We start from the raw sequence: 23,942 nt of genomic DNA on the forward strand, positions 1-23,942 counted from the left end.
ACAGCTGGTCAGTATCAATCAGTACACAATTGGATGTCCTGTAATGACCAAAGTTGGCCGAATTCTGTCGACCACTATGAACTGTACCGGATATAAGACAGTCTATGTAACAACACAGACAATAACCGTTGGTCATATAACAGCCAAATACAGGCCTTACAACAATGTCACATGGGAGACACCGGAAATTACAAGGGATACCAAACAATTCTCAATTGTCATGGAAATCTCAGAACATAGCTCTCCGGGAATGATTATGTATTAAATTGGATTCTGTTGAACAACTGAAAAGTCATATGCCAGAGTATCATATTTAATAGTGCTAGAAGTGAGCATAACATTATGATTTTGTCATGGTATATTGTTATTTATAACACCATCTCTAGAAAATCTCGGTGATGGTCTTGATTCAGCCGATCTGTAGTTTCCAAATTAAACTTTGAATAACTGTTATCTTGGATATTTCCACATCGTCAGCTTTCAAACTATTTGCAGTGTGATAATTTTTTGCACTTCCTTTAATTTTGTGTGTGTGCCTGTGTGTAGCAGAGGGGGGGATAAACAATACATTGAATCAGTTACAATATTTTCAAAGTTAAATTTGTCAAATCTGCACTAATAACCTCAACAAGACACGGAAAAGGAAAAGGTTTCCCGTTCGTTAGAATCCAAGTGAAGCAATCAAACAAAGGATTTCTGAGTTATGTTTCCAAAAGAATATAATTATAGATACAGAAAGAACACCAGTCTACAATAACCTTTTAGAAGAAGCTAAATGAATGTTAAAGAGTGCTACACTAAATATGAAGATAGAGACACCAGTGCTAGATTCCTGTTGATGAATTATTCATGTATATAATTACAAAAATAATTGATTTTGCAATTATTATTGGATTTGCCGTTTTTAACATGTCTATCTGTATTTCGATTGTTCGTCGATGTAATTATTGTTCAAGCTCTAGTCACTTTAGTGCATCTGTCCTGCAAGTACCTGCATAATATATAGTATACAAATACTGTATTGTTTATCCTCTGAGTAAAATTAAATTGACCAACATCCTGACAATGGTAATATCTGAATGCTTAATGTAATATAACGGAAATAAGCTCCACTCAGCAATAAGCTGCAATTCCATTTTTATCAAATCTTTTAATTAAAACTAGGGTCATCTCCAACAACAACACCTTTACATATTTTCCTTATTTTGTTTGCTTTCAACACTTGTTCTGAAAAAAACATTGTTGCATGGTACAGGGTAGAGGTCCACATTAGCTAGGTGTTTAAGATGCTTAACCATAGTCTCACTTGACCTCCACCTTTGGGTTTAGAGTTCAAATCTCACATGGGGTAATTCTAAGGTCAGTGGTCAGTGGGTTTTTTTCTCCAGACTTTTCTTCCATCACCAAGTTGTTAACAGGACATAAAACTAATACAATCATTAACTTAAATTAGCTGTAGAATATCTTATCTGTAGAATATCTTAAATGATTATATTTCCTGACGAATGTAATATATCCCAACGTTTAAGGTGCTAACAACCCAACATTTAAGGTGCTAACAATACTTACACAAATCTGAAGTGATCAATATATTTTGCATTTGAAGTCGCATCATGAGAGAATCTGCAGTAAAAACCTGGATGCATACCATGACCTTGAATCAATGAATCATTCACAACACAACAAACTCTTTAATTGCTTTGGAGAAATTTCAGCTAGAATTTCACCAATGATCTTGTATAAGCAAAGAAACAAGGAGTTAATTAATGGGAACAAAATCGAAAATTTCTCATGGATTATATTGCATCCCTGTCTGCAAATACAAGCTGCCTTTTTTGGGTTTGGTTTGATTTTTTAAATGTTCTAATAACAGTCAGGGTTATTTAAGGATGTGGTAGGTTTAGGAGGTGTAGAAAAGCCAGAGAACCTAGAGAAAAGCAACTGGCCCAACTGAGATTCAAACTCTACACCAAAAGGTGTAGAGTGATTTGAACTCACCTACTAGAGGTAAAGGGCACTTGGTGATGAGTTGGGACATCTTAACCACTCGACACCCCCTACCCCCTCTTTCAGGTGGGTTACATATAGTTCTAACTTACCTGAGTGTATGTACCAACAACACATTAATGACTACGCATTCTGAATCTCTCCACCAATATAACAACAAAGACATGCCACCTGTTACAAACAGTTATATCTAGCTCCTGAATCCCTGTTAATAGTTATATGTACCTCCTGATAACAGTTATAGTTATATGTACCTCCTGATAACAGTTATATCTAGCTCCTGAATCCCTGTTAATAGTTATATGTACCTCCTGATAACAGTTATAGTTATATGTACCTCCTGATAACAGTTATAGTTATATGTACCTCCTGATAACAGTTATAGTTATATGTACCTCCTGATAACAGTTATAGTTATATGTACCTCCTGATAACAGTTATAGTTATATGTACCTCCTGATAACAGTTATAGTTATATGTACCTCCTGATAACAGTTATAGTTATATGTACCTCCTGATAACAGTTATAGTTATATGTACCTCCTGATAACAGTTATAGTTATATGTACCTCCTGATAACAGTTATACTCACCCTTTGTGTAGTCTGCGGGGTCCTCTTGCTCGTCATCATCAGAGCCCAGGATCTCCTCCTCCTCTTCCTCATACTCAGGGTCTGGCCGACTCTGGGGATCAGATCTGGGGACAGACACAAGAACATCATCAATGTCATTCATGAGACGCCCTCGCCGTAAACAAAGTACATTCCGCTCAAATAAGCTCCTCAGTACTTTCATTGTACAGTACTTCGCCAGTTCCTAAAGATTTTTGAACCCCCCCCAAAAAACTTTGGTGGGAACTTCAATAAGTTACAGTCTAAAAGTTCTCACAGTCTGATGTTCCTGTTCTACAGGAATCAATGAATCAATGGAATTTCTGGCCCCCTTCAGTAAGATACAGCCGGCCACCTATTCGGAACCTATACCATCAGATTCAGAGAGAATATTTGATGTTCCTGATGGCTGGAGATCCTCTCTGACCGATCACCACAGGTCAATAACACCACTAATACCCTGTATCCTGTTCTCCCTGCAGGGGAAATATTTTTTGTCTATCAGAAGATTTTCAGTTTCTGGCCTCTGTATACACACGATCTGCATCACACACACATACAGCCCTACAATGAGAGCTCTATACACGTGCTTTCTCCAGGACGGTAAGATGGATGGTGATGCTGTGCCGGCAGCCTTCGGTGATATTTTTAGTTCCAATCATATCTATTTGCTAGCCAGTTGTACACATCTTTTGTCATGCCTGGCTGACACCGGTTATATACACTGAAGGGTATGACTGCAGCACACACACGATACACACAATCACGCCCAACACAAACACGACCAAAGTGTAATTAATGTCCCCGTTACTTTTTACACCCGAAAGGTGTTAATCCATCCAGATAAGTTGATATAAATTTGACCTTCAATGATAGGTCATCGTCAAGAGGCCCTGCTCATCTCCCAATAGGACGTCAATATATTTCACTCCAATATCTACAGCACCTAATGCACGACTGATGAACACGAGAGCACACTGCACATTAGTGTTTAAATTCCCACACAAAGATTGGTTATCTGTTAGAATTGATTAGATTTTATAAACTTTCCAATCGTTTCCTACATTTTATTTTATTTTAATGACAGGAACAGTCGTAACTTTTAATGAGTTCTCTCCAAGAGATTGTTAATTCTGAGCTTTAGTGGCAGCATTAAGTACTTCCAGTTGTTATTTTCCTCAACAAATTAACAGAGGTGTTCGAAATAATATTAGAGTGATCTAACAGTTCTGGGCTGTATGCCTAAAACCATTGATTCTTTACAAAAACAATCATGACATGACAATAGAGTCAAGAAAGTTTTATGTATGTTTGTTTATAACAGAATTATTTTCTAAAAATACAAAACAAGAGAAACACAAACATAAACAATTCCATCTTAATTCATACTAATGTTACATTTACGTTTCAATTATATCCATTGATGAGTTTTTATTTTTAATTCACCAAAGTGGTTTCCGTCTCCTGATAAGATATTTATGGAAACGAATCGAACAGTGTCATGTTTTACAACAAAAGGCATTAATACAAGTAAAAATTGACGCAAATACTGAGTTGGAATACAAAGATAACAGAATTTTATGCAAATAACAGAATTATTCCAATAACAGTTATGCTAATATTTGGGTTTCTCTGTACCTAATGTTTGTAAACATTCAATGATTAATTAATACCAAGAGATTCATGCAAGGAAAATGGAACACAATTCAACAATTACAATATCAAAACAAATATCAATTGAAGGGAAATCTTCTATCTTCATATATAAGTTCTAAACTTACAGAATCTATACAGAAACTGTATCTCTCTTGGGTTTCACCAGATGCCCCCACCCAATAGACAATAGATCATGTACCACTGTATATACTCATATACTAATACCACCAGATGCCAAACGTCTCCCCTGTAAAATTCAATCCTGACCTTGACATATTGCACTGTTAACCATATGGCCTATTTCTGTGCTTAATGTTTATTTTCAGACAATCTGAGATTTTAAACTGTTGTCAGCAGTCCCTGATATGCCAGAGAAATAAGACACACGCCCCTAACATCACTACCTTTTCCAGCAGATACTGGAATCTTTCAACAGGTTTTCAGTCAAAATCTTCCTAGGCCAAACAGAAGTTGCAGTTTAATGTCTTGATGCATGGCCCCAACTCTTTAGCCAATGCATAGCTACATGGCTCTTTTGTCAATATTTTTGTTTAAATGCATCACTAGGCTAGAACTATTGTCAAAATATACTTTTGTCTTATGTATGGCTAATTTACAAATTATGGCCCTGAAAATCACACTTTCACCTGAATGCATGGCTACATGGCTCTATTGTCAATATTTTTGTTTCAATGCATTATTATGACTTTTGTTTGATGCATTGTAATTAAAATGGCTCTTTTGTCATCTGTCTTGCTATATATATAGGTACATTGTCTCTTTTGTTAATTACATAATTTTGTCTTAAAGCATCATGTCTTCAATGTTAATAATTGGATTTGCATGTTTTAATATATTAGCTTTTAGCTCAAATGTCGATAATTGCTTTTGCAGTTTAATGACTCTATTGTCAATATTTGTCATTTGTAATACACAAGCCTATCAAACAAAAAGCTTTGACATATATTTGGCTATAAAACAGGCACAAACCCTGTCTGATTGAGATACATAGGTTAGAATAATAAACAAATATGTTCCTATGTACTAATGCATGGCTATGGCATATAGTGTACCTAATACTTCTCAATCTTAATAAATATCTGTAGCTGCGATAGAAATCAGCAGAGTCAGCAGAAACTCTGTGATTTTCTATGTAGCCATGATTACATTTCTGACCCGGACAGGAATATAGTTGTAAACTTAGCCAATGTAAACCTCTAGACGTTTGCTGCAGACACGTAAAATGCAACATAAACAATCCAACGATACACTCATCCTTACATACAAATGTGTAATTTCATTGTGAACGCCATCATCCACCGGGATCTAAAATCCATTTGATGGTTATCCTATATGAGAGATGCGATTTACATTTAAAAAGTGTTTGTCGATTTAAATAATGCAACAGATAGTTACTGATCTATGTGAAAACAAAATTATTCTGAAGAAAACGCAACATTGTCGCCGATCTATGTAAAAAGTTTGATACTGAAGATTTTATGCAATATATTTATTATCTATCTAGGTAATCTTTTTTTTTATATTGAAGGTTATTTGACCTGCTACCAAAATATCCGCAGCATGAAAGCATGATAAGGAGACAAAATTATCAAGAACAGTATCTTTGTACTTAATTCTGGACAAATATATTTGTGGTAGACCTGGAATGAACTTCATTTCCTCGGAGTATGACTCAAACTATCATAGGACCACATGAAGAGAATTAGTATATATATGTGTGTGCCCATTAGCTAGAGCAATAGTATACTGCTATGCTTCATTGGCAAAATGTCAGTCATTGAATTAGCCATGAAAACTATACTAATAATTGCATCAAGTAATGATAATGCACTGAGGATGTAAAAGAGAGTGTTGTTTGTGAGTCATAGTACTATCTATACAGACGTACTGATTACTGGTATACGTACATCATGCTGACCATGCTGTAAGGTATAATTAAAAGGTATAGGAACTCACAGTGTTTACCATCAACTTCCTAACAAGTATGGTTATCTTAATAAAATATTTCTTAACATAACTGGAGTATTATTTAAGCAAATTATACTCTATAACTCAAATATGGTGACCATATCAACAAACATTCATCAAATAATTTGGTTTCATTTTGTAAAGAGGCAATTGTTTTCTGTTGTCATGCAGATAGAATTTTCCTATTTCCACTTTTGGAACTTTTTGGGGAATAAGATGCCTTTCTTTTAAGTAACCTCATGGTTTTTTTCCAAATGATTTTTATTGCATGCACTTAAATTTCCAAAATCATCCAACTAAATTTTTTAGGTAATGAAAGTTAGATAAACTTTGAATAAATCCATTTAAATTTAGGTTTGAATATATTACTTTGAATAAACTGCAAAACATGTCATTGTTTTTCTTTTTATAGATTTCTGTTGCTTCAAATCCCATTTTTTTTTGGCTTAACAAAACATAACTTGATACGAATATTGAATATCTGTAAATTGAGCACCACCATTGCAAACTTACGTACAGAGGTATTTCGAGTTCTTCCTTCACACATGAGGAGCCCAAACAGCACATAATGTCAGAAACTAACTGTCCCACAAAAACACTTTCAAACAGGTATACCAATAATCCAGTAATGCCATTCCACACTTAAAATCCTGACTAAAGTTTCTCTGGTGAACGTTAGACCAGCAGACTTGCCATTATGAGGTATAGGTCGGATGGGTTACACTGGAGATGGGAGACCGATTCTAGAGTTATGTACATACTGTACAGGAAATATTGACTATACAGAGTCAGAAGCTTAGGCCATTTTTCTCAGTCACACCTCTCCACCTCAGACACAAATATCTCTCCTGGAAAAGGAGTAGTATAGATAGATACATACAAGTCTATCCCACAGATGCTAGTTAGCTCACAGAGCCCTCAATAATAGCTTGGCCAGAGGCCACATTTGTTTGCTTTTTTTTTTTTCACGTTCAGCGTAAGCATAGTACCCCCAACACAATCACCATTTGATTATCTTTCATCCCGACATTATGATGAACTTGTTAAAAGTTTTATCATATTTGTGATGATCATCGCTTCTTGAAACGGAAATTATAGCACTAAATGTAAGTTGTGAAAATCCTATGGGATCAGCTATATCCGCTGGCAGGATCTCCAGTGTCAGGAAAAACTTGTGCTGAGTTATATAACCTCTGTATCATTCTCCCAAAGCATCCCAACCACCCTCGATTATCTCAAAAACTGCCTGCAACAGCTAGCTCTAAGGAAGCTCTTGGAGAAATCTGCTCCTCAAATACACAAAATAGTAACATCTGACCCTAAAGATAGCCATAAATTACGTTTAATATCATTTATGCCTAGGAAATCTCTAGCAGACAGATACCAGACCCCAGTCGAACAGTTTAACAAGTCAGCAAACAGTCATACTATGTAATCCCTCATGTTTTACAGAAGCAGTCTGTGTTACAAGACGCCTATCAATGGGAGAAGACATTTGTCTTTAATATCATCTATAGATGGTACAGTTTAGGAACACACAAGACTCTAATCCACACCAGTTTGGCTGTGTTTATATTCGCCTTTCATAGAAAATCAATGTCCGAGGGAAAGAGTTAGGGAGTTGTAACTTGAGATTATACTGCTTGGTGTTGGGAGAGGCAATTACATTCATATTAACTGAGATAAGATGTAGTCACAAACTACCAAGATATTTTGGGTAGCCAGAGATCTTGGCTGTTCAGATCAATGAACTATAAACTAGAAAACTGATCAGACATCCATCTTCAGGCACGAGGCTACAAGATGTAACTTTACATTTAATAAGCCATCTTATGGCCACGTCTTCTCCAAAAACCGAAACATCTTAATGGTAACAAAGTATTCAGATTAATTACATCTATAACTCAAACGATGACAGCTCAATTGCTTGTTGTATATTTTTTCTAGTTCTTGGTTACCCTCCACCATATTCCCAGTACAAAACCCACTGAGGCATTGATTGAAATGATGTACCAGATATGGCTAACAAATGATTTAACATCTGGAAATTATCCTTGTTAACTTATGTCAAGAATGTGACAATTGGAAATGGTCAGTTAGCCATAGACAAAGCATTATAAAACAGCTGTGTCACATAACTCGGAGTTTAAGTGGATATACTAGACTACACATGATGGCCAACCTCCATAACAGGTGTTAAATAACAAAGGACCAATGGTACATATTAAACCACATCAGTTTTCACGGTTGGTATAACAAAATCTTTTACAATAGATTTTGCTTTTCTTTTTTCTTTCTCTTTCTTTTGATTAAGTTGGTAGACCAGTTATTTATCTGCAAGAGATTTTCGAAGGAGACAGACCTTATTAATTACTTATAAACCTCAACAGAAAATTTTCAACCTTTCCAATGTTGCACATGAAATATTCAATATCATAACATTTAAACAGTCTAATTCAAACAAATCTGATTACAGGTTAATAGATGTGAAGAGAGGAAAATTTATCTTTACATGTGTATGTTGTTTGGAACACCAGTTTGTGGATTAGTTGCAGGGAACATCAGCATGTGTATATGTTTTGGGAACACCAGATTATGTATATTGCAGGGAACACCAGACTGTGTATATGTTATATGGAACACCAAATTGTGTTGTGGGGAACACCAGTTTGTGTATATGTTGTTGGGAACACCAGATTGTGTATATATACATACGTTATGGGGAACACAGATTGTAGATATTTTCTGGGGAACACCAGATTGTGTACATGTTGTAGGAAACACCAGATTGTGTATATGCTGTAGGGAACACCAGATTGGGTATATATACATACGTTATAGGGAACACAGATTGTAGATATTTTCTGGGGAACACCAGATTGCGTATATGTTGTAGGGAACACCAGCTTGTGTATATGCTGTGTTGAACACCAGATTGTGTATATATTGTAGGGAACACCAAACTGTGTTAATGTTATATGGAACATCGGATTGTGTATATTTGTTGTGGGGAACACCAGATTGTGTATATTTTGTTGGGAACAAGATATTGTGTATATGCTGTAGGGAACACCAGATTGGGTATATATTGTAGGGAACACCAGATTGTGTATATTTTGTTGGGAACACCAGATTGTGTATATTTTGTTGTGAACATCAGATTGTGTATATTTTGTTGGAAACACCAGATTGTGTATATTTTGTTGCGAACATCAGATTGTGTATATTTTGTTGGAAACACCAGATTGTGTATATGCTGTAGGGAACACCAGATAGTGTATATGTGGTATGGAATCAGATTGTGTATATTTTGTTGGAAACACCAGATTGTGTATATGCTGTAGGGAACACCAGATTGGGTATATGCTGTAGGGAACACCAGATTGGGTATATATTGTAGGGAACACCAGATAGTGTATATGTGGTATGGAACACCAGAATGTGTATATGTTGTAGGGAACACCAGCTTGTGCATATGTTGTGCGGAACACCATATTGTGTATATGTTGTAGGGAACATAAGCTGGTGTATAATTATGTTGTAGGGAACACCAGATTGTGTATACCTTGTAGGGAACACCAGCTTGTGGTTGTGGGAAACAACAGATTGTGTATATGTTGTAGGGAACACCAGATTGTGTATACATTGTAGGGAACACCAGATTGTGTATATGTTGTAGGGAACACCAGATAGTGCATGAGTTGTAGGAAACACCAGCTTGTGGTTGTGGGGAACAACAGATTGTGTATATGTTGTAGGGAACACCAGATTGTGTATTTGTTATAGGGAAACCAGATTGTGTATATGTTGTAGGGAACATCAGCTTGTGAATGTTCTAGGGAACACCAGATTGTTTTTAGATTTTATTATAGTCTCCCAGACACATTAAAATGTGTTACATGGATTATACAAATACAAGTTACATATTGTGTATATGTTGTGGGGAACACCAGCTAGTGTATATGTTATAGGGAACACAAGATTGTGTATATGTTGTAGGAAACACCAGATTGTAAATATTTTGTAGGGAACACCAGATTGTAAAATATGTTGTGGGCAACACCAGCTTGTGTATATTGTCAGGAACAATATAGCTTGTGTATATGTTTTGGGGAACACCAGCTAGTGTTTATATATGTTATAGGGAACACAAGATTGTGTATATGTTGTAGGGAACACCAGATTGTAAATATTTTGTAGGGAACACCAGATTGTAAATATGTTGTGGACAACACCAGCTTGTGTATATTGTCAGGAACACCACATTGTGTATATTGTCAGGAACAATATAGCTTGTGTATATGTTCTAGGGAACACCAGCTTATGTATATGTTGTTGGAAAATGAACTGAATATGGAATATGATTCTAGAACATTCATACATTAGAACTGCCCAGCTACACCAGCCACTGGGCTGTCTGCCAACATTCCCTCTATGAACTGTACCCTTTTACATATTTATCTATATCAGGGGTGCCTATCAAACTGAAGCTATCTTTTCTAACCTAGATATCACAGCCATTACCCTAGTTACCATTATATTTCAGTCCTGACACATACTTTAGATACACTCATGACCATCATTCTACAATAACCATCTATAATATCATTGATATAACAATTTCAGCTCACTAAAATTGAAGTTGTCACTAGTTTGAATCTCAACGGGACAGACACTAGGTACTGACCACTGGTCAATGGTTTTTCCCCAGGTACTCCAGCTTAACAGCTTTCCTCCACCAACTAAACCTGAAATGACTCTAGCTGTTCTAATTGGATATTAAAGTAATCAGACCAATCCAAACCAATCATTACAATTCCTGAAATTTATTAAAGCTCTATTGCTGCTAATTTCACTGTAACGATATGTAACTTAAACATTTGATATTTAAACATTGACATGTAACTTGATGATTTAGCTCCCCAAAAGCATATGTCGGCCTATAAGAGAGCCGAAATCTAGGAATCATATATTCCTGGTTTTGAATAAAGCGCCTTCAATCACCGCCATGTTCAGTGACTTCGGGTTTTGTCGGATTCCTAATCGTATCACGTGACTGACGTTCGACACAACCTGCACGTGGTGAGCCAGGTAATTAGCGTAAGCACACATGTGTTTGTTTACGTTTTCCTTCTGGCCTATATGAGCAAATCATGCTGGTATATGTCCACAGCTTGAGTATTTGAAACATCCAATTTACACATTACCGTAAAATGTTGTGTATATCAATTATTGTAATGTGCGAGCATTATTTCCTTTGTAGATAGAGTCTGATAAGGTCGACCACATGATATTTTCTCTTGGTTTCACAACTCTCAGCTCACTAAAATTGAAGTTGTCACTAGTTTGAATCTCAACGGGACAGACACTAGGTACTGACCACTGGTCAATGGTTTTTCCCCAGGTACTCCAGCTTAACAGCTTTCCTCCACCAACTAAACCTGAAATGACTCTAGCTGTTCTAATTGGATATTAAAGTAATCAGACCAATCCAAACCAATCATTACAATTCCTGAAATTTACAATTCCTGAAATTTATTAAAGCTCTAGACCTCGTTCATTCTTGTTAACTATTGCATATGAGACAATATCTTCTGACCAGATCGTCACTAACCTAAATATCTTTGGTTTGGAGAAGGGGACTTGTAATTAATACAACAGGATGAAATTTTATAGGTTTGTTATGGATACAAAATGAAAATTCGTTTTTTTTTAAAATGTTTTTTTTATTTCATTTTTCATGTGTAATAAACCAAAATAATATACTGTAAATTGCTAAATACTTTCATTCTTTCACATTCATTTTCAAACATCTTATTCATATCATCATTTATCTTCACAACCATCCAGTGCATTCTATTTTCCTGAACTTAAATATATGGTCATTAATAGTTCTTTGGTGTGGAATTTTGTGAAGATATTACAAGCTTATTATTAAAAACATGGAAAAGTGGCAAGATGGAAAAACAAATTACTAAGTAAACAAGAAAAACATTAATTGAAAGGGCTTTGCTGTTTCTTTTGTTGGGTTTCCTCTAAAAACTGCAGCACAAAATAACTGATAGTTGCAGGTTGATAGTCAAACTAGAATTACCTCCCTTTGTCCACATTCTATAACCAGACCACATGAAGGAGGTGTGACGTACATTGCCCTATAAATAGTCACCCTGACACGATCCGGTACAGATTCCCCCACTTTCTACCAATTTGTGACAGGAAGGCTGTCCTGGGAAATCACTCAACCTCCTCCACCACTCCACAATTGAATTCCTATTGACATGAAATCTCCGTCAGACACTGTGGCATTTGTTAACAACTCTCAGCCCACACAAACACCAAATAGTCCGCCAGGATTTCAATGTTAGAACAGTTCAAAATAATCTTGGCTGATCTGCACAATCAAATTACGCCATTCTCCAGGTATCCATTTTGGAATCGAAAACATAATTTCTGGAAGTGTTTAAAAAAAGTTTCTCGGATGTCAACATTTTTAAGTGATGAAGTTTAATAATGGATTCAATATTTGCAATATAACAATGATGACACACAAAATAATGAAACGAAATCAAAATAATTAGGACTTCACATTCATTCAACACAAAACTGGAGATCATCCGTCATGAATACAAAATCTTTTTTTTAATGTGTTGTATATACATGAATACTGCCTACAAATCACATGCAGTCATAAATGATAATCAAACTGTTACATTCAGATTCTAAGATTCCAATTTATCAACTTATTTTAACTCATTCATCCCTGAAATTTGATAATGGACTGGTGTAGTTTTGGAATTAGAAGAGCCTAAGTCTGTATTCAGGGGTGCATGAGTTAAAGATGCTAGGAGTAACTCATACAAGACAGTGAGTCACATAAAGTTCATCATTATGTTTATTTAATCAATAATTTTCTCTGCTTCAAATGCAGATTTTTTTTCACCAGGTGATAGCCCATTTACTAAATACTGAAAGACAAGTTTGTGTGGAAAAGCAATCTGTTGATGGTCACACATTACATCTATTAGTACGAAATATACCATATTCCATATTTGCTAAAATTAGCTCAACCCCCACCCCTCCTCCTCCACCCATTCCCAACTCCCCCTATAAGTCCCCCTCTCCTTTTCTGGCTGTTTCAAACTCCATGATCCTAATCTAGGATAGATGATACATTGATGCACCAAAAAACATAGGAAGATCTTTGCATCGTTAGTACTTACACTTCAACTGTAGCTACATGTAATTAATTGTTGATTTTTAAATTCCTGCAGGAGTATAAAATTATGTATCATATTCGAACACAGCAATCTGTATTCGAACATTTAACATTAATTATATTTTCAAATCATGATGAATATCAGCATCAAGCAGACATGTGTGTCATCACATTACAGGTTCTTAAAGTGTTACGATTTCAGTAATGAATTCTTATCTATTTATTCGAAATAAAAAATAAACAACCTGGCGTTACCTTTGTCACTATCATGAGTACATTGAAGGTGACTTTGAGGCCCTCTAAGTACAGACAACCCTGCCATTACAATTTTTATATATACCACACTCAGATAGCTCTAAGACTGATTTAATTTCATTCCAACTCTATAAACTTAAATGATTTACACAGTAATTGAAAGTAAAATCAATACTATGAATTTCTAGATGGTGCTGTTTTTAGGCAGATGAGGAGACTGAGTTACCAGGAAGTGAACAGCTATAACACCATGTAGTAAATTATTCAAACACTTGAAGCATCTGTTTTAAGCTCCTGTGACGATGTTTACACAAAAATTTAAACTGTGCAATGTAAGGTACTCAGCTCAATTACAGCCTAAGGAATACTGGAACGAGTATCTAGTGTGCTGGGGCACGATGGCCCAGTGGTAAAGATGTCTCGACATATTACCATAAAACCTCCACCTCTGGGTTGTGAGTTAGAATCCCATGTGGAGCAGTTGCCAGGTATCGATCAGGTACTGACCACTTTCAACTGTCGGTGATTTTTCTTCGGGTACTCTGACTTTCCTCCACCACATAAACCTGGCACATCCTTAAATGATCCTAGCTGTTATTATAACGTTAAATAATCAAACCCAACCAATTTTGTGTTCTACCACATTACAAGGAAATAACCAACACAAACTGTAAGTGCGCTATATAATTTTGTTATTATGACGCCAGTACAGGTAAAAATATTATAATCTTGATCGATCTTTCACAGTTTGATTTCCAAAGTCACAAAAATAATGAGTTTATTTTTCTTATTTTTTTTTTTTTTTTTTTTTGTATCATACAGAAGATCCTTACATTTCATACGAACTTGATTCCCTGTAGGTGTATTTCAATATTATTTCCGTCCACATACAAAAGCTGGCTTTATCGTGATCGGATTAAATTGCCGGTATGAGTGTATAGACATATTGATTGTTAAAGTTATAAGTCACTTGTCTCTCATCCTCATTATAAAGTAGGCCCTGATGCAACTGTACAGAAGAAATACACTAAATATCGACAATGTGTGGAGACATCAATGCTGTTAGATACAGCTAGGCCATGAAAAATCAATGTCTGCCGATATACAACTGGCCATATTCTACTTCCTATAAATCGTCCTACTCTAAACAGGCCCGGGGAAATTGTTCATGCGGAGGACAATATCTTTCCTATTTTAAAAGGGTTATTTATTCATTAAATTGACATTACGCCCCCGGGAAACCTGTAACGGACAATGTAACATTATTTGATCAGGGCACAGAGCCAAATACTGAAACAAATTGTTGTGATTTGGTGCAAAAGTTCAGACATGTTCTCGGATTTGTAACATTTAATATACAACGTCTATACACATATAACACTCAATAGAATTTTACCTTCATCAATACCAAGTATTTTTTCCCTGTAATAAAATTTTACCGTAATCAATAATTAATATCACGGATGTTTTTCTCTGTAAGTTACATTTGAGCTTCCAACATACAATTACGCTATATTGTGATATGCCATTTAAAGCTCCTGAGAACAGAAACTTAATATACTGCCCTGGAAAATCTAATGAAGCCTCCAGGAATAACACAACACCAGCTATAATGATATGATCCAACTGAATCACATCAATATCTAAGCCTAGGCCTGATCATTTACACATATGTGTATTACATAACAACAAGACTATGTAGTAAACACTAGCATCCTAGATGATAATCAAAAATATGTCTTTTAGCTGATCCTGTTTCCCCAAAAAACACCTCGCTAATGTATCATTCATGATCAGATATCATTTATACCTGCTGCGTTTCTGCCATGGGGAGAATGAGATAGTTCGGGTATAGGTCTGAAGCATCTATGAAAACACATATTATTAGCCTGTCTACGATAAGATTGAGGAAATAGACCTGGTTTATATATGTATGATATACATGATGGCTCATCTATGACTGAGGAGGGACCGACATTTGATGTCCAGTGCATGGAAGGTACGGAAGCGATCGTCTCTGGATGTATATTGGGATACATCAAAAGAAACATTAATGTTTTTAAAAAACACAGAAACAGCTTACCTCATGACCTCACCTAGACAGACTCTCAAATCCAGTCTCCACGCTCTCCTAACTACATGTAATCCATTCTGCCGTTTTTAACATTTGCGTTTTAACACACCAAGGTGGAGATGCCTGGCAGAGGAAAAGCACATCTTTGGCGTGGAATCCTGGAGAGTTGCCGGTGCAAAGTGCTAGACAGAAACAAGTGGCCTATGAAGTTTTTCAAAGCCAGCTGATTACATATGTGATGCTTCAGGCCTCCGGGTTTGTCACAGCAGTTAAATGACTTCCTGTATATAAATATTGCTTGGTTCCTCTGCTGGTTCCACGGTAGAATTCGGTCTAAGGCCCACTCACCATCCTACCTTCCTACTACTAAAGGAATTATAATCAGATTTGGAATCTGTGTCCTTTATTGATTGTATCTTGGCATGCCTCTTCTGATATTTCTACTTTTTTCCATTACAAAATTTCAGAGTTCATTTACGGCGGAGGATAAATCTGCCTATATATTCCACTTCTGTTTACATCCACCCATCTTCTCTAATAAGCGTGCAGGGTTGATAGTCTAGGTATTGGAATTCGCCGTTAAACGAAGGGAAATAATTACTTATAATATAAACAATGATACATTGATGATTGGCTTGAGAGACAGCCTGCTCCTGTGGGCATTATTAATACACAAGCCTTATAGCCCAGCTAATAGCTTACTTTTAAAATGATCCTTCACTGTAGAACCATGCAGCACAGATTTATTGTCTGTTAACTCTAAAAATCTCCATCTAAAAGCAATTTGTTTTAATGCAAAGACACTCTGTACTAGTTTCTGTACACACATATATTGTTTTTAAATAAATACTCATCCGGTTTTTTTTTTCTGGTTGGTGAAATCTTCATCCATTACAATGTAAATGTGTATTGCACACACAGAGTCTACAGGAACTGAATCGTAGAATCAAATGTCCTGACATATTACACATCTGTACAGCGACTGAGTGACCTAAAAATTACCATGCGACCTGATTCAGTCAGTGGTTCGGCACTGACTTGTTATTAGATTTAGTAAGATAAATACTACTCTAATAACATATAAACACTGCGTATACTGGAGTATCCATCAATGCTGGACAAAGAACAAAATCAATGCTACACAAGAATGACCATATCACAATACACTACAGGAAAACGACCATGTATAACTGTATAACTAATAGGTAATCCCTAATGATCTCTATAGCATTGATGGTCTCATTATGAATACATCGGGAGGCCAAGATGGTCATGACACATGATGTGGTCAAGGTGTTCCAGACAACATTTTCTGTTGGTACTTTGGTCTTCCTCCATTTGTCTATAGGGACGACATTGCTATGCAATCACATTGACATTTATATAAATACTTGGCTGGTCTTGGCTGGTTAGATTTACCTCTTATTAACAATCAGGGTCATTTACAATGTGTTAGGTATGTAAGGTTTATGTGTGTTAGGGAGACTGCAGTATGTTCATATTGTGTCTCCTTGTGAGTGTGTTTTGGGAGACTGCAGTATGTTCATATTTTGTCTCCTTGTGATAGTGTAATTTTGGGAGACTGAAGTATGTTCATATTGTGTCTCCTTTTATGATTTTGGGAGACTGCAGTACGTTCATATTGTGTCTCCTTGTGATAGTGTGTTTTTGGGAGGGCGCAGTTTGTTCATATTGTGTCTCCTTGTGATTGTGTGTTTTTGGGAGACTGAAGTATGTTGATATTGTGTCTCCTTGTGATAGTGTGTTTTTGATAGACTGTTGTATGTTCATATTGTGTCTCCTTGTGATAGTGTGATTTTGGTAGACTGCAGTATATTCATATTGTGTCTCCCTGTGATAGTGAAACTCTTGCCATTTTTATAACTTGCTATATCACTGTATATGAAATCCCATAAATGACATCCATATATATTGTCTACAATGACATCCATGTACACATTATACTATAAATACACTGTATCTTGTGTAGTGGCCATGCTTTCATTACATGCATGATTCCTATAAACAATAGTGGAGTTTTGGCCGTGGCCAGTCAACCTTTGTCTGACCTTTGCCTGACCTTACCCTAACAGTAGAATCAAGATGGTATAACACACAATCCTTTTACATGACATCTCATTGAAAATTATCCAAAGTTTAGCACTTTCTGTCAGGATGAGAAGCTAAGATAAAATGAGGAATGTGCACTTCACTTTGCTAAATACCAGAGTTGGTATTTGGAAATGAAGAACTATATACTGCCTAAATATATAAAACTGCTGGACTTTGCCATGATTTAGTGCATAGCATATGAAACCATGACTTTGTATCATAATTAAAAACTTAGTAACCACTCTATAAAAAGACTGCACCACCTGCTTAATAAGACCACTTTCTAGAGTCCTAAATTACCAATTTCAACTCATTTTAACTATGAGGTTTGACTCCTGGTCTATATCGACAGGTTTGACTACTGGTCTTTATAGACAGGTTTCACTCCTGGTCTTTATAGACAGGTTTGACTACTGGTCTTTACAGACAGGTTTCACGTCTGGTCTTTATAAACAGGTTTCACTCCTGGTCTATATAGACAGGTTTGACTCCTGGTCTATATTGACAGGTTTGACTCCTGGTCTATATTGACAGGTTTCACTCCTGGTCTATATGGACAGGTTTCACTCCTGGACTATATAGACAGGTTTGACTAGTCTATTTAACATGATACATACTATCTAATCGATAGAAACCATTATACATGTACAGCTTAATACATCTTTTCCCAACTGACCTGCAGGATAGACAAACACACATTAGATAACCGATGCATGCCAGTCACATTACACAAGACATACACAATGTCTACATCTGTCATTTAAATTGCACAAAAACCCCAGTATAGGTTTATCATCATTAGTGTTATATCCTTGGTAACAACTAGATACAGATCGTTCATCATCAGCCTGCACAACCGCAAGTTTGTTACATAGGTATACCTAAAACACATTTTAAGGCAACCTGATGTTAGCAAAGCAAAACTTCAAGCTTAAAAGGGTAAAAAAAATGTTCAAAATTGAATGATATGTTTTTTGTTTGTTTGTGTTTGTTTACTTTGTAATATTATATTAACAATATAGATCACATGAGGACATGCAGTGTTTTGGAAGGGGAGGAAAGCCGGAGTACCCTGAGAAAAACATTTATCAACTTGTATTCAGAGCCTGGCAACTGCCCAAAGTGGGATTCAAATTTGAAATTTGCTGGTGAAGGACTATTGATGATATGTAATGAAACATCTTTACTCTATAGAACTAGAGTCACAGTGGCGGAATGGTTAAGATATGTCTCCACATATAACCACAAGTCCTCCACCTCATGGTCTCATGATCGCATGTAAGGCATGCCAGGTACTGACTGCTAGTCGGTAGTTTTTCTCCTGGTACTCCAGCTTTCTTCCGCCACAAAATCCTGGCTCATCCTTACATGAGCCTGACTGTAAATAAGACAAGCTACTAAAAACCAAACTGTAGAACTACTGCTGGTATGGTTACCAGGGTAACAAGTTACAATTTGAATTTTTTATTGTGCATATTTCTTTTCTAATCTTCCAACTAACATTGTAGGAATCGAAAAGAGGCGACCAATTTAAATTTGATCTGGAATGGATTGATCAATACCAGACAAAACTGTTCCTAACAAAGATCAAAGGATTGTGACAAAACGGGATCGGTCCGAGATAAACGGATGGCAGTGACACGACCCAAGAATACAGACACACCGCTCTTCATATTGATTCCTGGCAAGCTTTCACTTATTTATGTGTAGAAACTGAAAGCAATAGAGGTCAAAAAAAAAAGGAATGAACTGCGAGAAGGAACCGGGCTATATAAATGGAGCCAACAAGGAAACTTTGTTTTTTTTTTAGAATGTTTGTAGGGTGAGGTGGGGAGGAGAAAGGGTTTAATTGCATCATTCATATTGATGGGGGAATTACGCCTGCAGTTAAATGTGGTTTTGATTTTTCTTGATCCAGTGTCTATAAACAGCTATGTAGAAGACACATGCTAGTGGTAATTGTGTGTTAGGAGATTGTGGTAATTACATTAATACAATTTGGTGTTAAATTTATACTTCATGTTCAGTACTGACAAGAGACATCCAGTAGAGTACCCTAACCAGTCACTGTTAGTACTACATCAGCACATGTACCTCACCCAAGCATCATACAGACGCATCCAGCCAAACGTTTTCTGGCCACAATATAGTGCTATCAAACTGAAGCATTATGACATTCAGTCACATTATAGTGCTGTCTCAATGAAATGTACATATAAACAATATCAAGCCAGATACTACACCTGGCCTGAGGCCATGTAAGTGGTCTAGCTATCTCACCAATATATACTGACAAATGACATTCTGTGTCAAATACCACAAATAGCATTTGGTACGAGACCATAATGTTATTTCTATCTCACCAATGCATTACGAGTTTTTTAATATGTCTTTATTTTTCAGGTGCTTGAATTCATTCCCATTAAAATGACAATATGGCTATTGAGAAGCTTAATTGACAGCTTCTTTACAATTTTTAAAAGAAATAGAATGTAAGAAAAATTGATAACACAATATAAAGAAATTGACAAATGACAAAGCTTCTTGACAATTTTTAAAAGAAATGTAATGTAAGAAAAATCTATGACACAATTTAAAGAAACTGATAAATGACACTGTATCATTATTTTGTTAAGAGAATTGATGACATTCTATGAATTATATGGCAGTTATCAGACAATTTTATATCTATGGGAAATTATATAGACCGTGATATCTGGTCATGAAGCAGACGACACTTTAGCTATATCAGCAACGTATCCCTAGCTCTGTCCGCTCTATGTATGACCAAATATATAACAATATTGATTATGTGGATGGCCGAAGTACCTACATCCCTTGAAGATGGTATCTCGTCACGCAGAGCTAAGTTTGGCCTGCCAACACTTTGCTAAAATTCTTACAAAAAAGATTATTATACATTTATAAGCCTATTATCAACTTTTGGCATGGTATGCAATGTTCATGTCTGGAAATCATCACAATCAAACAATATATGGTGTCTGGAGCCCCATTGGTGAATTCTAAATCTCAAATAATTTTATAAAATCCTCATATTTCTAGCCAACAAATACATAAAGATTGGGTTACATACACTTCTGGATATTCTCAAAAATTTTACAAGTCGATAGGTGGTCTGACTATACTGTATATAAAAGTACAACAGAATGAAAATATTCAATATCAAATAAAAATAGCTAAATACAGTTTTCTGATTAATTGATAATTTTTTATCCAATTCAGTTATAAAATCCTTTTTGTTTTTTACACTAGCTCTCTGCACCATTTTTCTGAAAACTTTTGTGGCAATAGTTCAATAAAATAGAGGATGATACACTTTGGTTTGATTCATTTAATGTCCTATAACAGATGTGTCAAGTTTAGAAGAAGGTAAGCCTGAGTACGGGGAGAAAACCACTGGCCTACAGTCAGAACCTAGCAACTGCTTCGATTTCATGTGTGATTCAAACTCACAAACCCAGAGGTGGAGGGCTTGTGGTTATATGTTGGGAGATCTTAATCACTTAAAACTTTGTCTTATTCATCAACTGAGCGATGATGGACTCCAAAATGTTTGGCCAGACAACTCGGTTTCATTTCTTAATTTAAAGTTTAACAAGTTGAACTTCAACAGAATCAATATTCATGAAATTCTCTGGAAATGAATTTTCAAACTAAATGTGTTATCTTTTTATATTAGTTTTGTTGCAGTTACCATGGAAGATGGTGAATGCAATTTGTAGAAATCAATGATCGGTGCATTAAAATGTTTCTCAGATCCTTTATGAAATCTCTACCCTGGGTATTTCACCAGATACGTAAAACCTTTTAGAATCAATTCTACCACTAACGTACGCCGTGAAGTTGTATTGATTTAGATGTAACTGTAGACTGAATGTAGTACAATGATTTAAGAAAACGTCCATTCACACCCCAAAAACTTGACAAGTGCCGACTATTGATTGAAAACGTTTTTCATCTGGCATCCCGCCACAACCATCTTTATGGTAGGATGTCATGACCTGATGCTGTAGTTAAAACACCACCTTTACAGTAGCATCTCAAACATCTACTAGATCCAGACTTATTTATCAAGGATCAATGACGTTACACAGTACCATAAAGCCGAACCCTATAATTACGGACTAAGGTGTACATATAACCACTTTAGGCCAAAAATAAAATATTGGACTTGTTAAAATTGATCGACTCAAATATCTTTTTAGACATCTGAGAATAACAATTCTTTTTTTTAATCTTTATTTTGAAAAATAAGAGGGAATCTCTCAATCCAAAATTTGAGTTTGTATCTTAAATGCTTGAAATTGTGGAGATTGTTGAGAGTGCTTGACATTCAATATAGTGATTAGTGAAGGTTATGGGTCACCTTTACCTATAGCTAGATCTAGATATAGGTATTTTTTTTTCAAAGTTTTTATTTCGAAATATTTTTTTTAATTCTCTTCCTACAGACCCACTTTCAAAGTGTTGGGTTGGTAAATCCCAAACAGAAGATATGTTTAGGATCCGATAGTCTTATCCATTTTGATGTTAGGGGTACTGAAAAGCTTGATGGCCATGATGGCTGAGTGGTTAAGGTGTTCCAAATAATGGAGTACTGATAATTGTTTTAATCATGTAGCTTCATCAGACCATGCAAAAAGTTGTTCAACGATCAATTTTGCACATGAAAGATCAATTTTGGAAATGTCCATTGAAGAAAATTGTTATTATAGATTTATTGCAAATATTCTGAGACTTATTTGTCAATGTTTCCAAACCACCAAAACAACTTGATTTGGTATTTTCAAATGATTCGCTTGAAACTTTTTGCTGGACAATAAAACTTTTGTGTTACATGAAAAGTATGCCCTATCTAAAACCCAATGTAACAAGTTGTCATATATATATATCGAAATTGGACAGGACCGGAACGACATCCATTTTATGACAAGGACGCAATAGAAGTGTCTTTAAGTTCTGATATATTGAATTTATAATGATGAAACTCTATCAAAACTCAGCATGCTCATTTGACCTAGTTAGATGGAGTGTAAATATGTAATGTGGTACCTGAAGTAAAGTACCGTAGCGGCAAATATTAGTTGTTTGATAGCATTCATAAAAGAGCCAATCAAAAAAGTAATCACCTCTTAATATTATCAAAATTTCTACTGATGGTAAAGGAACATGATGATCAATAGATCTTGGAAACTGTGAGACTTCATCTCAAAACATGATTGAAACTTTCCCAGTACTTAAGCATTTACAGAAAGATAAACAAAAAACAGATTTAGAATTCTGACATATTAAGAAATCAAAATGAGATCACTTTTACAAATTCTGCCTTCATAATAACCGACAATATTCTTTCCTTTTTCCAGATCAATATTGCGTTTATACAAACCAAAAAATCCCTGGCTAGTGATAAATATATACAGTAAAACCATTTGGAAGCCATATCCTGATGGAGAAGGAACATGCAGACAGGATACAGCTGTTACAACAGTATATATATGTCCTGTACCAGACCAATACGATGTACTGTATATATATCAAACTGTACTTTTCCCTACCCCTGCTCTATCAGTGCTAAAAGAGCCTTACCTGATCAGGAATCAGTGCAGTATACATTTTTCATGCTTCCATTGCTCCTTTCATTATTAATTTTATTGATTTTATTTTTTTTTTTTTTTTTTTTAAGTTTTAAATCCTACAGTCTGTGGTATTTTAAGGAGGCGGAGGATAGCCAGAGTACACAGAACAAAACCATGAACCTACGGTTAGTACATGGCAATTGTCCCAACTCACATGGAATTAGCGAACTTGAAACCCAGAGATGAATTAATGGCTAGGACCATTGGTAAAATGTCTTAACATCTTAGCCACTGCAGCCCCCTTTTAGGGGTTAAACATCAACAGTCAATCAAAAGGTCATAGGATCATTGGTTTAGTTTGTTTAACATCCTATTAATTAACAGTCCGGGTCATGTAATAAAGGACACCTAAGGTTTACATGTTGG

General features: G+C 35.7%; 1 protein-coding gene across 3 annotated transcripts in view; it reads right to left on the minus strand.

The window, feature by feature from the left end:
• Window positions 1–23,942, minus strand: part of LOC138336152 (SRSF protein kinase 2-like) — a 59,445-nt gene that overhangs the window by 27,023 nt on the left and 8,480 nt on the right. For 2 of the 3 annotated variants that reach the window (XM_069285483.1, XM_069285484.1), the window contains one exon: window positions 2,600–2,703. In XM_069285483.1, the coding sequence (XP_069141584.1) occupies window positions 2,600–2,703 (104 nt within the window). Of the gene's footprint in view, window positions 1–2,599; window positions 2,704–15,816; window positions 16,386–23,942 lie in introns of those variants that run through there. The other variant, XM_069285485.1, reaches the window with a different exon arrangement.

Source organism: Argopecten irradians, chromosome 12 (genome assembly GCF_041381155.1).
Source record: "Argopecten irradians isolate NY chromosome 12, Ai_NY, whole genome shotgun sequence".
In the NCBI taxonomy this organism is placed as follows: Eukaryota; Metazoa; Mollusca; class Bivalvia; order Pectinida; family Pectinidae; genus Argopecten; species Argopecten irradians.